We start from the raw sequence: 20,588 nt of genomic DNA on the forward strand, positions 1-20,588 counted from the left end.
TGTAGGTATTGATCATTCAGTTTATTATTTATTCATTACAATAATCAAAATATAACAATCTCATAAAATAACTACTAGGGTGAAAATATACTATGTTTACAGGTAACTAATTATTCTTCTTGAAAGAATAGTTACTACAAATTTATTCAAAACGTTACTTCATCTCATACATCTTTCCATATAAAATAATTTACGTAATTTTATTTTTTTATCACATACTCTGAAAGGCAAACAGTTTTACCTACAACATACATTTATGTGCCATAATAAAATTAATCTAACAATTAGAAAACAACCCAATATAAGTATTCCATTTTTTCAAAGTAAATTAAGCACATTATATTTTCTACTAATAAAATAATTTTTCTGACAATGATCAGTCAATCTCATGTTTAAATACTTTTTGTGTGTCTTATTCAAAGAAGCACTTATTCAAAGAAGCACTTATTCAAAACTCTCCCAAAATAACATTGACCAATATTTGACTTAAAATTTTTGTTATTGAAGATTTTACAGATGGACATTTTTTTTTTTTTTTTTTTTTTTTTTTTTTTTTTTTTTTTTTTTTTTTCCGACCATGTCCGATCCTGATAGGATCATATGGGCCTCCACAGAGTGGAGGTTTGTATTGACAGATTTTGTTTTTTACGAGAAATGGATGTCAGCCACTTGCTCAACCTATTAGGTCCATACCCTGACACACACAAATTGAAAAACAATTTTTTGTACTTGCCAGACCCAGGATTCGAACCTGGGACCCACGGCTTTGTAGTCCAACGCTTATGCCGCGCGGCCACCGTGGGCACAGATGGACATTACTAGGTCATTAATAATTGTTTATGGATGTCACTCGATCGATTTTTGCGGCGTTACTCAAACTCACGACATGCTGCCAACCCTTTTAAAAGATATATGTAATATCAGAATAGAGATTTTGTTTAATAACTTTTCCAAGCTGCCAAGTTGTAAATTTTCCGTTCAGCAGAGCTATTCTTAACACACGGTAACACATTTCTGTTATTTTTATTGATCCAAATTAACACGGAAGCAATTCCATACACAAGGCGGTTATCTACAATAATTGGTAATTCGTAATGCGCCGAAAATTTAAGTTGGTTTGCCTGTAGTGTGAAATACATCTCTTATTTGCGGAGCTTGGTCAAATTTGAGTATGCTTGTGCAGCTATGGTTTTTACACCGAACCTTGAAATTTTGTATAGAAACAAATGTCAAACAAGAATTGTGACGTAACCTACAATAATTATTTTATTAGTCATGTCAGCCGGACATAGATGTCGCTGCGATGCCACGGTAATACGTTTTAAATATTTGTTTCATATGTATTACAGTGAAATATCTTATAATGGCATGTATTATGTGACATAGTTTTATTTTTCAAAATTGTATCATCTCGCATCTCGATTCTCAATATGTAATTGACGTAATCTATTTCTCTCAAAAAGTCAACACAACCAAGAGAGAAAAGATGGTACTTTTGACAGTTAACTTCTTGTGATAATTAACTGCCTGAATACATAAAGTGATATGAAGCGCCTAGTTTCAAAAGCCACTAAAACGGTTTTTGAAAATTTTTTAGTTATATATGTATTTAGGGATATTTTTGTTACCTATATGATGGCCTAAGATTGAGCTTGAAAAAACGCCAAAAACCGTCAATACGTATGATCAAAAATTAGGGTACGTTTCAAAACCCGCTAAAATGGTTGGGTGTGCTTTTCGCATACCTTTAAATAGGAAAGCCAAAATACTCTTTAGAATGTAACGAATTACAAAATAAATACAATAAAGTTCACAAATTTTAGAAATGATTTTTTCTCAAAACTAGTAGTTTTAGGGGCTTTTGAAACTAGGCGCTTCATATGTTAGAATAGCCGCTGAATCAGATGTGACAGTTTTTTCAGGTCTTCTAATTGAAATTTTCCCTTCAAATTTAGGTGTAAGGGATTTTTATCTCACTTATACACAATATCATTTTACCTTTCTGATAAATAAAAAAACAGAAAGGCACCGAATGCTCGCTTTGGTTTTATTTGTGTCACAGATGAAGCAAATATTCAAAATAAACTTCAACCGAGTAACAGTTTAGTCATAAGATGGTCTAAATAATAATATAAAACGTGTAAGCATTACAAATGTCTATAGATTAATTAAAAAATGGGTAAATATTGACATAGATTTATCAAATTGACCAAACATACAGACCAAAAGGAAAATGCGAATGCGGGGAGACCTTGGCTTTGGTGTATCCAGAAATACTTGCGAGCATTGGGAAAGTTAACTGGAGAAGGAAAGCGAAACACCGCACAGAACGGAGAAGTCTACTCAAGGTAGCAAGGGCCGGCCACAAAAGATGATACATAATGAATGATCAAGATAAGTATTTTTAACTGAATGGTGACCTCATTCAACCATTTTTAATAATACGGGTTTGTATTAATTATTATATAGATGGGTAGAATACTGGATTAATTAATACCTTTACATGTGAATAAAATTGAAGAGTCTCATTGTTTATAATATATATTGTGCACTGTTTTATATGGCACATTTTAATTTCATTAACGCCACTATAATATGTACTTTCTAATATTACAATATGTCAAATGGTCAAACAATATTATGATACAAGATTAACCGTTTGCTATTTTACATTTGGTATTCCAGCAAGTCGATCAAAAATATTATTTATTATAATTAAGTGCCATGACGTAACATTTATTACATAAAAGAAAACAAGACACCATAAAAATCAAAGAAATAAAATAATTGACGTTAAGAAATGCAAAAAAAGTCAAAGCTTAAACCTATTTAGTCTATATTACGATAACAAAGGTATTACATACATATAAGATCATTGGCTTTTAAACTGAGCAAAATCCTTTAAACTTTAAAGAATCGAAACTGAAGTATTATCATTTTTCCTGAACGCAATACAATATATTATGAGCCTGCTCAACTCTTGGTCATTAGATAATCAGTCAGGATTTCTGAAATTATTATGTATTTTGTCATCATAATTTGAAGATAAGTTGTATAGCAGCTAGAATATATTCTTATTCCCAGATGGGCTATAAGTTGTATTTTCGGAGACTATAATGTAATCAGAGGTTCTTCGGAAGCTTGCGATGGCGGTGCCTCGTCAGGTTTGTCAGTTTCTTGATTCTGCTTGCGTCTCCAATCATTATAGTCGGCCAATATCTTACGGCCGTACAAGTTGTGTAGTTCTCGGAAGGTTATTTTGGTTCGGGGAACGTTCTCGGGCGGCCTCTCCATCTTGCCGTGTTTAGACGAGGACGCTTCTTGAATTTTGTTGAAAGGATTGTAGCGCTGTCCTCTTGGCGGCGCTTTGGGGGTGTTACTACTGGCGGCTTCTAGTTGGTTTGATGCGCCTAATTCTGTAATAAGAATGAATATAATATAATTGAATATTATTTAAAATATCAAATGATATTTATCCATTCATTATAATAAATGTTTGTATTTGAACATCACCACAAATCTGATCATCCATGGTCAAGACCGAATTCTGTGTGAGGCATCGTAAGTCAACCAAGTTCAACCAAATTGCTTCGGATGTTGATATATTCCATCTACGTGAGAATGAGTATAGGTGGACGTTATTTTATAAATTCTTAAAATAGGGTCTGCTTAACTCATCCGGTGTACTTCCTTGTACCTATATACTTCATACTTTTTGTATTTACACATTTATACTGTAGAATAACTTAATATTGCATAATTACAGTATTACATAATACTGTTTTAATAATATTTATTTGTTTCTAAATGTCATGTTGTGAACGTCTTAAACTTATAATTTGTAATGTCCACAATATGTAAAATAAATTAAAATTGAAAATTGAAGATATATTATGCTAGATTGATTGATCACTAAGTGTCGACAACAAAACAAAGTTTGAAAGAAGAAAGGCACGGTTACCATCCATCTCATCAAGCTGTCTCTGCAACTCCGCAACCATCAGTTTCATATAGTCGTAACTGGCGCAAGCGAGCGCCTTCATCCACTGTTCCATGGAGTCCTGGCAATCTGCCCCAAGAACGTACGCCCGCCCCTGAGGCCCGTGGAAAGCCACCTTGAAGCTGTACTGTTCATCATCTTCTGCTAATTCTGTAATGCAATCAAAAGCATTAACATTCGTCTTGCAGGAAAACGTAGAGGGCAAGAGAGGCATAGTCTAGTTGGAAAAAATCTGGAATACTTATTGAGAGGAACTGGAAAAAAATAATATTGTGAAAGGTTTTGAATCTCTTCTATCTGCCTCAACTAGATTTTGATTGGATTACATTAAATTTAACCTTTGACATATCACATTATAATATACGATAATTGAACGTAGTTATGCAGAATGTAGCCAGTCCACAATAATGTCGAGCTGATATAATGGCATTTTAGCAACATGATATTAAAAATGTATGTAAAATTGTAAATAGTATTTTATTTCAAGAATATTTTTTTGCGGCTTGGCTATTTTCAGCAGAACGTAGAGAAAACCTTCTCGCATCTGATCTATATCATATCTCATTTTTTTATTTTTTGTGGACTGGCTACTTTCTGCATAACTATGTCCAATTATATGTTGCTGCTTGGACGTGTACTTACCAACAGTGCAGCCCTCCAAAATGATGACTCCGATGGGCTCTTTGTCGGTTTTCTTCTCGAAATAAAATAGTAAATTTCCTTTGAGAACGAACCATCTTCTTTGGTAGGACTTATTTACATCTCCTCTTTTATTAAGCCAGCCTTCCCTGTCGACTGGTGTCGGCGAAATCGCGAAAGCACAGAGATTCTTGTCGTTTATCTTCATTTTAATAATATAATGTCACTTCATATACGCAGCAAAATAAACCAGCACTGATTGAAGAAATCGGATGAATAAGATCACATCTTTTCGAGAATATTTCCCTAATCACAAATCAGATTATAGTTATGTATTTACAATCAGAATAACCACTTTGGATTCTAAAAGAAAAATATTATTTGCGTATGTAAGTGGCAGCAACATCAATTTTGACAGTTGTTTGACGACTTATTGCCATAAACAAAAATGTTGTCTTCCAATACATATGTTGCCATATTGAACGTCAAATTTTTAAATTAAATATTAGGAATACATAATCGATACAATTGGATTTGGATAATATTGTAAAATCAAACACTTAAAATTCATGTCCTGAATTTCGCCTTCCTACGTCTTCGGGAATTTATTAACTTATAATTTCAGAGTAGCGTTTAATATAATAAGATGGCCATACCCAATACCTACTAGGTATAAAAAAAATACAAAATCAGCTAAAGTTTCGCATCCTCTTCTATTCTATCATACAAGATGCTGATCTAATTAATACTGACCTACGGATCGGAGTGTTGTCGGAAAGCGTGATTCCAGAATGATTATGATGTCATGCATGACGATGATGATCAGGACAGAAATGATGTAGTGGCAGTGTTGCCATCTTTTTCTATGCTGATTATTAAGTACAAAGGTGTAAACATTATAGTATTTCTGATAAAAATATAGTACAGGAACATTTTTCGTCTTGAATCCCTTAAAATTATAGTATTTTACATTTTTCGCCGAATCAAAATTATAGTATTGTACTATAATTATAGTACGCAACTGCAAAGAGTATGTTGCCTGAGTGAGTACACACAACAAAAATAGTATACACTGTACAGTTCGGAACACAGGGGGTTTTTTGGGTTGGACCGCTCCCTAAGGAACGAAAAATTTAATACAATATAATGTATTATTTAGGTGAACAGAATTACAGAACGTTTCTTATTTTTCTTATTCGTCTAGAATCTAGATTCTAGAAATCATGACTGACGATCAGTGGCGCACCCAGGATTTAATATTGGGGGGGGCCCAAGGAGGAGAATGTAAATAAGTCCCATAGGCTCTTTTTCTTCTTCACAGCCTAATTTCTCGTTTATCGCCATTTTGTCTATTGCACTCGGTGTACCTACACCATGGTCCCCACATCCTAAAACGGGCTCTCAGGTTAGGATATTTGGCGGGCCCCCTACCTACCGCTAAGATTAAAGGCAGTGTGAAACACTACATTAACGTTTTTCAAATTGTGTTTTGGTTCAAATTAAGGGTACTTATACAGTGAATTATTGGCGATTTTTAATACATCTACTTTAATAATGGAACTGTCGTGTATCAACACAGAATAATCAAAAAATATATTGCACAATTATATACTTGAAAATGTTCATGGCTATGAAGTATAATAGCGCCGCAGGCGACTTGTTTTTTACTATTAAAGCTAATTTATGATGTGTGTTTCTTTCACTTATCTGGTCAACCCCCCACAGCCCGGGCCCCCAGGCTAGAGCCCTGTCAGCCCTCCCCAGCCATGACCTACACGACTCCGGAATTCAGGTGGACACCGAGAATTTTTTGACAGTTCCATTAGGGATTGGGTTTCTTAAAAAACCTGACATTAGTGTTTCGAAATTTTTGTGTTAGAAATTAAAATCTAAGAATTTTTTCTAAAGAGGTGCTGGAGAATTACAAATCATTTTTTGCCGTGTTTTTATTTGTCTAAGCCCAAATGTATAGTTTATTGGCTTTCAATTACAATGTTTAAAATCATTCTGATAATTTTCATGTTTGGGGGGTGCCAGGGCCCCTCCCCCTCCCTGGGTGCGCCACTGCTGACGATAGTCATCTGAACAATTTGGCCATCGAGCAGACTTAGTAGCATAGTAAAACTTATTTTATTGATATGCGTTTTCAACCAGGGTCAATATAGGCTATTGGTATTTGTTTTATTTAAGTTAACTTTAAACGTTCTATACGTAAAATGTCGCCTGATGCGCAATTTTGTTTAGTTTTGATAAACATAGAGTAATATAATAAATAACTATGTTACTTAGTGGAATTATCGAACTATTACATATTGTACCTACTTACTATATTTTAGGGGTTAGAATGAAGGGAATGGAGAATGGCGTTGTATGAATGTAGTGAACACTCGCGCACACAGAGGGAGGTTTTAGGTTTTCGGGTCCGGACTCGCCCCCCGAGAAACGAAAAAATATAAATAATTCAGGTGAATGGATTAATACTTCTTCTTCTTCGTCAGGACCTCATGACTCAGGATCGTGATCCTGATAATTTGGCTGTCGAACACTCAAACAATTGGCCCCACTTATATCGTCTACAACACAGACAAGAAAGACGAAAGAAGAAAGACCTGAAGACACAAACAGACAATAACGACCCTAATAATTATGACCGTTAGACCACGAATAAGCGACAACGATTTGTGGATGCGACATGTCGCAATAACTTGGGTGGGCACCCGTCGTGAAAAATCTTGAATTTTTGGACGTAAAATTTAATACACTGGCTCTCAGGGGTCGCGAGTACACAACGTACAGAAGAGCTGATAACTACTCTAGATTTGAAAATAAATGCTAGAAACATAACGTGCAGTGGATAAATAAAATTCAGTGTCAATTAGATATTTAATACCTAGGTACTTGGCATGCTCTAATGCTGTGTTCCTAATAGTTGTTCACGGTGGGTTTGGGTCGAAATACCGAAGGCCGGAATCCCGAAGACCGAAATCCCGAATGCTGAAATCCCGAATGGCCGAAATCCCGAATGGCCAAAATCCCGAAAGCCAAAATCCCGAATACCGAAATCCCGAACGCTGAAATCCCGAATGGTCGAAATCCCGAAAAATAAAAAAATACAAACATCAATAATTGCGCAATCTTGAATTGCGCAATCTTGAATTGCGCAATTTTTGCAAGAAAGACTTTCGGGATTTCGGCCATTCGGGATTTCAGCATTCGGGATTTCGGCCTTCGGGATTTCGTCCGGCACCCGTTCACGGTATGCCCCCCATAATAATGATAAAACAATACAAGGCAAGCGTGTAAAAAAATGATGACTGATTCATACACATTTCCTTAGAAAGAAAAAAAATACATAAAACATAATTAACCTGGCAAAGGGAGAAATTCGCTGGAAGAAATTTACTTTACTATAAAACATTACGCCTTAATTTATTAGTCTAATTCAAATTCCATCAAGTACCCTAGGTCGATAGTATTTTTTTTTTTAAATTAATCGTTACATACCTACTTACCGACTAGTATAATTTATTAAGAAGGTCCGTTCTCCATATAATTAAGTAATTTGAGTAAAAATAATCTCTTTCCATTTGTACGATAAAGCAAGGGCATGGTTACGAATATATATAAAAAAATCTCTTTCCCTGTATCCGTTTACTACTTCTAAAATTTCCCACGTAAAGGAAAGCAGATATCTAGGAAAAAAATATTAACAATTATAAAATTGACTCGAAAAGGATTGGGAGCTATTGGTTAGTTTAGAAGGACATTGCCATATATTGATATATTCCACTTACGTGAGATGAATTTAGGTGGACGTTGTTTTATAAGTTTTTAAGATAGGGTCTATCAATAGTTCACTCTGTGTGCTTCCATCTACTTTTATCTTTTTATATTATTTCTTTTCTTATTTTATTATTTATTGTATTATTAACTGACATATCTCTTATTTAAAAAAATGTTAACACTTATTTTATGTCATGTCGTGAACGCTTTGAATTTATAATTTGTTATGTTCATTATATGTAAAATAAATAAATTTGATTGATTTAAATTTGACTGTCAACTTACAGCTATTAAATAAAAATAAGTTTTTGAAATATCGTAAAACATGCCTAATATTGATACGATTGGTAAGAAGTAGGAAAACTGTACAAAACAAACTTCCCAACTTTAATATAATTTTGACAAAAATGTGATTTATAAACACACAGCTGTTCACTTTTTTAAACTGTATAAACATTTTTTTTATAATCCAGACGCGAAAAATATGCGTTTTATTTTTTGTGTTTTTTAATGGTGAAAGTATTTTTTACCATTTTAAGGGATATTTTTTAGGTGGAAAAGCTAATGGATGGGGTAATAAGGAAAACATTTAATAAATAACGGGAAAATAAGGCTCTTGACCTGGTAGTTTGACGGATTGTTTTTTATAAGGCACGCAATCATGCGAAATTATTTTTTTTTGAAAGGAAAACCAAGAATAATGCTTTGAGCTAAAATTATGAAACCTTAAAAAATAAACCAAACTATTTTTGTATAAAGCATATTTTGATTTTATTTAATTTCATTTACATACTTACATAATTGTTTTTGTATAACATTTTAACTTCACCCTGTCAAACATATTCAATGTCAGATACGAGTTGTCAATGTTAAACAATCGGTAAGTATGTAAAACATTGTTAATACTTAATATAATGAAAAAGATAAATAAAAATATATAATTACGTTCTAATGGATTTAAGTTTTGTACTACTTATTCCATTTGAGTCGTTTTTGGCGACCCGGGTTTCGCCTTTCGGCATCTTCCATAAATCTATAATATTATGCTTATCGAGTCTATTCTTATCAATGACATTATTAATGGACGACGCACTCAGTACAGTAGCTAGCAAGTAAATTCACTCATAGCGACATTCGCACGTGCATAGGTAGACGTCCATTATGCGATATCACGCATCGGGAATTTATAGCAATATCACCTTTATTGTAATGGCGTTAGAACAATGTTTCTAGTATCAATGTTCGTTTGAGCGTACCCGTTCGAACCGAACCATTCGGCAGTCCCAACAAAAAGCATCGGGAATTTATAGCAATATCACCTTTATTGTGATGGGGTTAGAACAGATTATGCCATTCGGCAGACCCGACAAAAAAGTGAGTGTCATTTTTTTTCCAGATGCTTCGTCCATATTAATGTAATTTATTCTTATTAATAAGATAGGGGTTTTTTTTACTAACACTTCAACTCGGTAGTCATAGTTTGTTTGTTATTTTTTACTGTGACCCTTGACTTGATAGGTAGGTAATGGAATTTTTACCTACTTTATTGTATTGATTGGTTATATAAGTTAGAGTTAATAGTATTCGTGGTCAGTGTTTATTTGCATTTTGGTGACTGTACGTTCACAGTGCCTGAAGATGCCGAAAGGCGGAACCCGGGTCGCCAAAAACGACTCAAATAGAATAGTCATTATCATGAGCCGGGGTCAATCCACTGCTGGATGAAGGCCTCCCCAAGCTTTCTCCAACTCTCTCGGTCTGTGTCGTTCGCTGCCACGTATTTCCGCCGAACTTTACCAGTTCGTCAATCCAGCGGCTTTTAGGGCGATCCTATAGCGATTTTCATAGTTAGCAATGTATGTGTATATTATTCAATTAGATTCGCAATAGACAGTCGCGATCTGATTTTGATTTTATTATTATTGTTAAAAACAATGGCAAAATATTTTCAGACCATGTCCGATCCTAATAGGATCATATGGGTCTCCGAAGAGTAGAGGTTGGTATTAAAAGATTTTCTCAACTTAACCTATTCTATTAGGTCTATACTCTGACATTCAAACCTGTGATTTCCAGGGTTTCCGGGATTTCCATAAAAGAATTCTCGAGATATTGGGATATTTAAAAAAAACCCTGTACATATCCTAAAATCAGTGTAAAACCAGACAAATTCCAAAAAAATATGATATTTTTTATTTATATAAGAAGACAAACAAAATAGAAGTAAGAAAACAAAAATAATTAAAAACGTTACTTATTAAAATAGAATATCAAAAAACACAGACTGTCAATCGCGTACGCTTTTGAGACACAAAATTCCCTAATGTTGCAAAAATTGCGCTCATTTTGTGTCACTTTTTCACATAGAAAATCATTTTTTCAATTAATATTTGATAATAAAGAAATCCCGTATCCCGAGAAAAGATTCTCGAGATCCGGGATTTCCCGAAATGTTAAAAATTTCAGTTCTAGAGATTCAGGATTGAAAATCTCGAAAATTTCTCGAGAATTCCCGTCGGGAGATTCCCGAAACCCAACTCTAGCTGCACTGTACCTTACTACTGTTATATTGTGCCACAATGAAAATTGTTAATAATTTTCTCGTCACCTTCTCTTCGGCATCATAGTCCATAGCCATCTCAAGCGCCGTACTTTTCCAAGACGCCTGTCGCTGACGGCTGGAGTAAAAATACATCAATGATTTTCCGTCAGTTTAGCGCGGTCCGCCGACCATCGTGCATGTCTGTTAGTACTCTCCCGTTCATAAACGCGCCCACCTTCCCGAACGAACCTAGTTTCTATCGCACGAGCGCGAAAATCAAATCGAAACAAATGTATTTTTAAACTAACGACCAACACATGTCGCTTACTAAAAATACACACAATATTCATTATAAATAATAATAATTCATCTTAGTTTGCTCTCAGTAAACAGTGCATTATTTTTAATTATAAATACTTTTTTTTTTATTAAAAATATAATTTCGCAGAGCCTTGTAAATAATTGTCTATGTAACTATTTTCGTCGATGTTTTTTTATCGTTGCTTTTTTTAAATTTTAATTACCTAACTATAAAATTGTGATGTGATTCGTTTTTTTTATGTGCCAATTTTATCTTGTTTTTTTTCAACAGGTATTTTAATATAAATATAATTCGAAGTATTAATCGTTACATTAGTGTAATATAATAAAATAGTGTCAAAGAGAGGACGTGAAACTCTCGGCTCGATCATCACAGACGATAAACTTGTGTCGATGAAGTTGTTTTGATACATATTTTTTGTTATTTCGAAAAATGACGCGTGAAAGTGCCGCGTCCGGACGCGGGGCCATGGCTCCATGGTCCGCTGTCCTGGTGCTCGCTCTGCTGCAGGGCTGCGTCGCCTTCAACCTTGACACGGAGCACTTCACCCGCCACACCGCTCCAGGAGGACGGCCAGGAATGTTTGGATTCACCGTGGTTCCGCACAGGGAACGAGGACAATCATGGTGAGTACCCTGTTAAACCTTACCCATGAGTTCCTAAGGGTTTTGTGCACCGAGTCCATTCCAATATTCATCCAGCTTATCTTAGCGAAGGTTTTACTTTTCTCACATTGGAAAGGGCTGATTTTGTGATACACAAGCATACTAAAAGTATAATTAATAATGATAATTATATCTGATGGAGAAAATAGTACCGCAGGCGATTTTTGAATATACCTAGTTCCCTGCACTTAGAATTAAACCTTCTTTCAGCCTCCCCAAGAAGATGAACCATTTCCCATTACATATTATTATTATCATTAACAAACAGTAGGTACCTAGTGATTTATCTTAAAAATTAAACTTCGCACGGAAGACTATAAACATATCTTAAAATATCGAACAACTACTTATACATGAACCATTATGTGTACGTACATAATACTGTTTACCTAAATTAGTTATAATATGCACTATGTATATTATAGGTGGGATGAGTTAGCACTTGGGGCCTCCACGTACCTACCCTTTAAACTTAAACCACCCCCGTACTTACCTAAGTTTGTTTTGATTTGGTTTTGTGCTTTCAATAATCACAAAATAAACTGTCTGATAACCATATTATGTGTCGGTGTGATGGACATTGAAGTTAAGCGCCCTCCACCGAAACCCGCCCCGCACCACACTCGGTCTTAATCGAGCGTATCGCGGGACCCTACAATCGGTGTGTGAAGCATCTGAAACAATTGGACTGGGAGTGTCCTGGGAGAAGATGCCCAAGACTTAGGTTGCTACGCTCAAAGTGAACTCTTAATGGGTGGATAAGTACATATTATAGGTATTGTGTTCCGAGGATTATGGTTGATGAAAAATTGCCCTTAATTTAACAACAGGCTCGTGCGAACCGGCCGAATGGAACCGCTGTCTCTATCGAGAAAATTAATAACAAACATAAAAATCATCTGCCCACTCGTTGACATTGCAGGAGCCAATCCGCGGCTAATAAATGTAAAACATGTCCTAATATGGCCGAATCCTACACGTCATCTCGATAGTATCCATTCGTGTTATTTAGTTTCACATTCTTTCATATTTGATATACCAAATTGCGACCGGAACACCAAAGATGGGGATTTTTCTTATCATAAAATGCATTGCCAGATAAGACTTAAAATAGAGGGAATATTTCCATTAATTACAAACATTGAGGACGAGGGTTAAATTTTATTAGATTGCAAACCGTTTGGCTAAAAAGTGGTGTTACATTTATAGTCCTATCTATACCAATAATAAGTATATTAAATTTTATGTGTCTGTCAACATTTTGACTATTTCACGATATCAACGCACATTCAAAACAAGATGTTCTCTGTTTGCGTGTTTACCTGTTTTCTATTATAACTTTACTGATGAAACTACTAGAACTAGACCAATATTGATGAAACTTGTACAGCTTATAGACGAAATACTTAGATATTACCAATTAATCTCGGATCATTATTTTACTAGGTATGCATTCTATTTTTTTCCATTGAATTATTCAAAAGGTTTCGAAGTTGTGATGAAACTTCTCGAAAATTATGCACTTGACACAATTCATCAGGAGTAGTAAGATAAAGTGTTCAGATAACAGCGATGGAGTGGTGACGTGTGGGTAGAAGGACGAGTGCCTAGATAATTCGAATCAGCATACTATTTCTTTATTCTGCATTTCTGTCAATTATTTATTTCCGTATTTTGTTTTACTATCACTAGTATTTGATAAAATACACATTCGCAAATATTTAAGAATGTTAGATTCTGTATCATATCTGTAGTAAGATGGAAAAACGGACGATGTGTCCGTTTTTCTAACTAAATAATTGTTCAGAGGAGAGCAATATTTTAAACGTCGAAAGATATTCAAACAATGGACATTTATCATAATATTATTATATGGACACAATTTATTATTTCTCCCAACCTATATAATACCTAGATATAACATATTTTGATATCTTGTAAATCGCACTGTGACAAGTCTGAAGATATAAGGTAAGGTATACCTTACTTATAACTCAATTTGCCAAAAAAACAGACATTTGCCATCTTACTACAGCTGATATATTATAAAATACAATATGTATTTTATAAACCATTATAATTTTCTTTATTGATTGTTAGTTGAGTTGTACCTATGTGATTTTAAATTTTGACATCACAATGTATACCGGATAATTACTTTTTCTGGTTCATAATAGGGAATTACTTTAGTTTTCTAGTAACGGCCCAACGGTTGATTTTATATTCTGTTATCAACATGCCAAGAATAATCTTAGTTAAGTTTGTATGCATACGAAAATATAGCAGACTCAACGTCCCAGCATTCATTACGTATTACGTCATTATTTATTCTCTTCAAAGATCAGCTGACGCGTTTTTTTTTTACTGTCTTATAACTTACCAACATGTTAGTAGATATTTTATTACTTATATCGATCGTGAAAGTGAATTATTATTGAATATTCCTTATCCGTTATGGTTATATATTACATAATATTAAGTTTAATTGCCCAATTATTAGAGAAAGGATGCACACAAAAAAACTGACCCAGTGGCACAAAATACAATGTGTCTACAACTGAATGTGACAACTGGACGCCAGAACAATTGGACGCCGCACTATCGAATACACGTATACAGAACGTAGACGAGGAATTTAAATCAGTTTATATCTACTACTTAGAATTTTTAATTCATTTTACTCTTAATACAATGTTTTTTTTATTGCGGATTGAGAATTACCATGCCAAGGCTTAATTTTCTTTTATTTTGTTAACTGTCAATTCATGGTGGAACTGCATTGTACTGTTGTTTTTATTTAATAAAACGCATTTTTTTTTGTAGTAGGTACTTTTAATCAATAGATTAGGACCGTTATTTACGTGTGCATATTCAAATTCTCACCAACTATTAAATCATTATATAATAATTATGATTTAATAGTTGGTGAGAATTTAAATATAAATACTTAATAAAATATAGTATTTTTTTAAAGTACTTATAAGTACCTAACGTTTATTTACTTTCGAATTGCATGGCGTCCAGTTGTCCCGGCGCCAAATCGTCCTAGACCCAACTTACAAGTCTTATTTTACAATCCATGTCGTTATCAGGTGAAATCAAATAGTTCATATTATTCTCTTCTTAGATTTGGTCGTAAGATTACATTCAAACTGTTCCATCTCCTGTTCATATTTGCCCGAAGCAAGATCATGAAGATAATTCAATCCAAACGTGCCTATGACTAATAAAATGTATGATACAAAACGTTTGTATAAATGTATAAATATTACACATCTCATAACTTTCTAAATTTATTACGAATGATATGAATATGAAGACAATTTTACACCGTTTTCAGTTGTTCAAAAGGTATGACGTTTATGATTCAGATGTGTTTTTTCCTTCTCAATACTTAATTATTATTCTCCATATATTTTACCGATTTGGTAAAAACTGTCAAATTATCGAAATTCGTATATTTTTCATGTTAACATTAATGTACCAATCTAGTTCAATAATCCACTTTTGTGAGAAAGATGCTTCCTTGTATTCATTCAGTCATCTAATTGTGAAATTGACTTTGATTCATCCAAAACAATATCGTTGTAATTATAGCCATGATGTAAAATTAATTGTAAAGAATCTTCGGGCGCCAGGTTGACATTATATTGTTTACTGACTCGTTCTAATACCTACATTTCAGTTCATAATATTTACTGTGTTGAATTAATTGAATGCCATAAGAATAGTTGTCTGTCTAGACACGCACTGTTTAATTAATGCATTTTTTTTTTTTTTACATTTAATGAACATTACATATTATTAATTTAAGACGTCCACAACATCAAATTTAGAAACAAAGAAATATTATAAAAACAGTTTTATATAAAGAAGAAATAGATCAGTTTTAAGTTATTAAACAGTAGAAAAGTGTAAATACAAAAACATTTATGTAGGTACTTAAATTAAATATTCACAAGTACACCGAATGAGCTAAGCAGACCCTATTTTAAGAATATAATATAAAATATAAAACAACGTCCACCTTTAATATCCATGTAGGTGGAATATATCAACATCCGAAGCGATTTGATTGAACAGAGTTATTGCCCTCCCAATTGGCATCACCAATGGCAGGGTAGTTCTGCTCCTTGGGAGAACAAACAGCTGATGCTCCCGATTTCTAAGATAGTTATCAGGGACACACATCAAGTCAATACTACTAATGGGGTTTAATCTCCATACGTTTTATAGGTGCAAGTACCTAATTATTATTAGTTAAACTCAAAACCTTCGAGTCCACATGATGATTGTGTTGTGTTTTGTTGTGATGGAATGGAGTTGGAACTTTGGTTGAATGACAATAATTAAATATAATCGTGCACTGACACACTTTATCAAAATAACTTCTCGCATGTTTTATAAACATATTTAAGAATTACCTACATTTTTTAGCGATAGAGTAAGATCTCTTGGCATTATTCCAGTCTGTGTAAAAAGAATACGTAATGCAAAGAAGCTCGAGTGATCTCATCGGGTCTATTCTTCTCTTATTATTTCTCCGGTTTTTGTAATAAGCATATTATTTTCTATCGACTTTGGGTAACTTGAGGAAGGCTATCATCTCAGCTGTATCTTTTTTTGAGAGATGCTGGTTTATATTTATACCAGTATATTTTCAATATCATACAATATTATATTATAATACGTAGGTATATGGTATTGCTGCAATGCCTACGTATTTTTATGTCAACGTGTTGGTAAACGGAATTCGCCCGCGGTGTAATTCGTAATTTAAATAATATTGTGACTGCAAATTAAATTAGGTACCTACCGTTAGTAAACACGACATAATATTCAGAAATCACTTCATATTTAGTTATGATAGCAGCAGCCAAGACATTTTCCATAATAAGTAATATCATTTTCTTCTCTCAATAAGTAATATTTAGCTGCATTTCAACAACGACAAGACCCTTGGAATATAATTTATTTTTCTTCCCTATTTTCATTATGGCTGACAATACCAATGACATTAATAATATGGACGAAGCATCTGGAAAAAAAATGACACTCACTTTTTTTGTCGGGTCTGCCGAATGGAATAATCTGTTCTAATGCCATTACAATAAAGGTGATATTGCTATAGATTCCCGATGCTTTTTGTCGGTCTACCGAATGGTTCGGTTCGAACGGGTTCGCTCAAATGAACATTGATACTAGAAACACTGTTCTAACGCCATTACAACAAAGGTGATATTGCTATAAATTCCGATGCGTGATATCGCATAATGTAAATTGCGTGACGTCTACTTATACATGTGCGAATGTCGCTATGCGCGAATTTACTTGCTAGCTACTGTACTGAGTGCGTTGTCCATTAATAATGTCATTGGACAATACTCATTGCAAAAAACAGTGTATGTATACCAGTGGCGAAGGGTGGAAGTAGGCTGTTAAGATCTGCCATAAATAGTGCACATTAAACTTTGTCAGTCATACGTATTTGTTTTCATTGAAATATAACTACAATTTACAGATGGTGTTGGTTAGTTTTTAAAATTCAATTAAACTCCGCGAAAACCAAATCATAATAGATAATAGTAAAAAAAATACTCGTCTATCTATAAAATACCAAAAAATTATGCCATTAAATCGAATTTTGGATATTTTATACATAGAATAATATTTTTATCTAGTATTATAGTTTGGTTTAGGCAGGGCTTAAGTAATGAATTTGAAAAAATAATCAACATGTACTACTAATACTAATAATATGTATTTCCAATTAAACGAAAACAAATAAGTATGACTGAAAAAGTGTGCACTTTTTTGTCGGATCGCCCAAAATATACCAAAACTATTATGGTTTAATTTAGGCAGGGTTTAATTGATTTTTAAAAACTAACCAATACCATCTATAAATTGTAGTCTTAGGTCAATAAAAACAAATATGTATGACTAACAAAGTTTAATGTGGACTATTTATCTCGGATCTTAACAGCCTATCTTCACCCTTCGCCACTGGCGTATACCTACCTAATATGCGGTGCATAATAAATAATATGCTACGTCTGAGGGGGAATTTTTTGATTGGCCATTTTACTTATATGGCTATTGTACAATGTCAATATCCACAATTATACCTACTACCTACTTGTCTCACAATTAAATAAAATACATTTTTAATAATACGTTCTGGATTTATACAAATAATATCCCTGTTATATATTATTATAATTTATAATATGTATACCTACTTTTATAATAATGGTGTTATTATACAGGTATGATATATTGCGTAATATTTATGTAGGTATATACTTAGATGGATTATTCCCACCTGACCATAATGATAGCAAGGTGTGACCGTTAGTAGATTGGATTTTCCAACCCCTATTCAATTAAAACCCTAATTATATACGTAAAACCACGCACAGGGGATTTTCTAATAGGCTGTCCAAATATACCCACACGTTGATAGATAGATAAGCAGACATTATTATAGGAAGTCGAAATTCACAGTGATTTGCGCCTACTTTCTTCGATTTTTATATGTCGATTTTAAGGATTTCCATTCATTATATTTTATAATGATAACATTAATTAATTTCTCCGTGTTAATTAAAGAATTCAATATATTTTTATACCTTTTCATTTTATTTGATTACCTATGGCACTTACTAACCATCTGAGAAATTAAAATAAAATAAAGTTTAGAAAATACAACATTAGAAAGGCCCGAAACTTTGGAAAATAATTAATAACATGAAGATGTACAAACATTAGTTACCTAACCTGCTGTCTGAATCAATAGGTGAGATTGTGATACAAATTCGTTTAAAGAAAGATTGAAATACATTTTAAACTTGAATCTTTAAGAGCATACATAAGTGAAATGGGAAATAATTTTCAGCAATAGGTGGGACGCAATTTCGCACTCCTCGCCAATCGGAGAGCGGTGGTCGAGGTGTGAACACGTCAATTTGTTTTGTGAAGGCGCTGGAGGAATATATTCTTATATCGTGTAAAGATGACTTAAAAACGTTACGCGTGCACTCGAAAAAGATTTATTATTATTATTATTACTAATATAACAATAAACATAACATTAATTGGACGCATGCTGAATTTTTCTGACAAATTATGTTTTTTCTGCACGTGTCATTTGCACAATCCGCGCGTTGCAGTCACGACTTTGAAGTATACATAAATAATTATATGTCAGTGGACAGCATTCTTAATTAAACGAAAACCGATAATAATAATGTATGAAAAAGTGTGCACTAGTTGTCGGATCGCTCATAGCATACCAAAATTATTAGGGTTTGGTTAGGCAGGGTTTAATTGATTGATATAATGTAGCCAACACCATCTGTAAATAAATTGTAGTCCTATTTCAATAAAAACAAAGACGTGTGACTGAAAAAAATTTGTATGCACTAGGTATTTATGTCAGATCTTAACAGCCTACCTCCACCATTCGCCACTGCTTTATTAAATCGTAGAAAATCGCTATAACTATCCAACAATGTAAATATGTAGGAACTTAGTAAAATCCTGGTTTAGCGTTGATGACAAGTTTGGAAAATTCTGTTTTACAACGATACTGCAGTGCTCAACAAGATATTCTTGGCTCTTCGGTGTCAGTTGGTATTTTTAGCTAATGGAGGCGGAACGACAAAGTTAATCATGCGTTAGTTCCGTTCTTTTGAAGGGATTCGTTGTGACAAATTTTATTATAGGTATGTGGGGAGTCATGGTGATGTGGATGATGATGTCGTCAGAAGGAGAGATGAGAATTACAGATTTGGTGCTCGGTACAAGAGTATGTTACAGTTAGTAGTTATGTTACAATACTTATGATACGGTTCCGACGTCTGAATCTCCGTAGGATGAGATGTTGTGCGGAGCGATACAGAGAGTGAGATTCTAACAGGCCGGGAACTTATATTCGAGTGACATTTCCGATGAATTATTATTCGCTAATTATGAAATCAAAAATGTAATCGACGTTGCCAAACAGCTGAAATGGAGATGGGCGGGGCACATTGCTCGCCGAAAGGATGGCCGCTGGACAAATGCCGTCATCCAATGGTACCCAAGGGGCACGAAACGGCCACAGTGTCGCCCTAAAAGCCGCTGGATTGACGAACTGGTAAAGTTCGGCGGAAATACGTTGCAGCGAATGACACAGGACCGAGAGAGTTGGAAGAAGCTTGGGGAGGCCTTCACCCAGCAGTGGATTGACCCCGGCTGATGATGATATAATCAAAAAAAAAAATATTGAAATAATCGAGTCAGCTATTATCTGGTGTTTGCGTCAATGGATGACTGTCTAAAGTGAAAAACGGATATGTGGAATTTATTATTGCGGTCAGCTCCTTACCGAGTTTGATATAATTTGACACTACGGAAAATAGATATTTAATTTGTAATTCTATATCTCTATAGGTACATAGATTTAATATAACTAAATGTACCTACTATATTCCTTGATTAATAGTTAAAATGGTTGCACATCTTGAATTGCCTACATATCGCTGGACGCGCACTGGAAAAGTGATACCATTTGTGTTCATATAATTATTATTATAATTTCGATTACCAAATCATAATGTCAGTAAATATATTATTATATTTATACTTTTTCCA

The 20,588-nt window shown here is 33.8% G+C and overlaps 2 protein-coding genes across 7 annotated transcripts in view; one reads left to right on the forward strand and one right to left on the reverse strand.

The window, feature by feature from the left end:
- On the reverse strand, positions 1–5,068 carry LOC147064979 (sesquipedalian-1-like). The gene is made up of 4 exons (XM_085957441.1): positions 4,643–5,068; positions 3,962–4,150; positions 807–3,416; positions 1–443 (listed from the first exon to the last, which is right to left on the reverse strand). Exons 1-3 carry the CDS (start codon positions 4,845–4,847, stop codon positions 3,112–3,114), a joined length of 699 nt encoding a protein of 232 aa, XP_085813567.1. The 5' UTR covers positions 4,848–5,068; the 3' UTR covers positions 1–443; positions 807–3,111.
- Positions 5,069–11,132: 6,064 nt separating this feature from the next.
- The window catches only part of if (integrin subunit alpha inflated), a 292,640-nt gene continuing 283,184 nt past the window's right edge, over positions 11,133–20,588 (forward strand). For 3 of the 6 annotated variants that reach the window (XM_085958369.1, XM_085958372.1, XM_085958373.1), the window contains exons 1-2: positions 11,133–11,256; positions 11,557–11,912. In XM_085958369.1, the coding sequence (XP_085814495.1) occupies positions 11,719–11,912 (194 nt within the window). In that variant the 5' untranslated portion in view covers positions 11,133–11,256; positions 11,557–11,718. The remainder of the gene's footprint in view (positions 11,257–11,556; positions 11,913–20,588) is intronic. The other 3 variants (XM_085958368.1, XM_085958371.1, XM_085958374.1) reach the window with 1 other exon arrangement.

The sequence above is a fragment of the Rhyacophila brunnea genome, unplaced genomic scaffold (genome assembly GCF_057557595.1).
Source record: "Rhyacophila brunnea isolate RB1 unplaced genomic scaffold, BYU_Rbru_1.0 scaffold_7, whole genome shotgun sequence".
Classification (NCBI taxonomy): domain Eukaryota; kingdom Metazoa; phylum Arthropoda; class Insecta; order Trichoptera; family Rhyacophilidae; genus Rhyacophila; species Rhyacophila brunnea.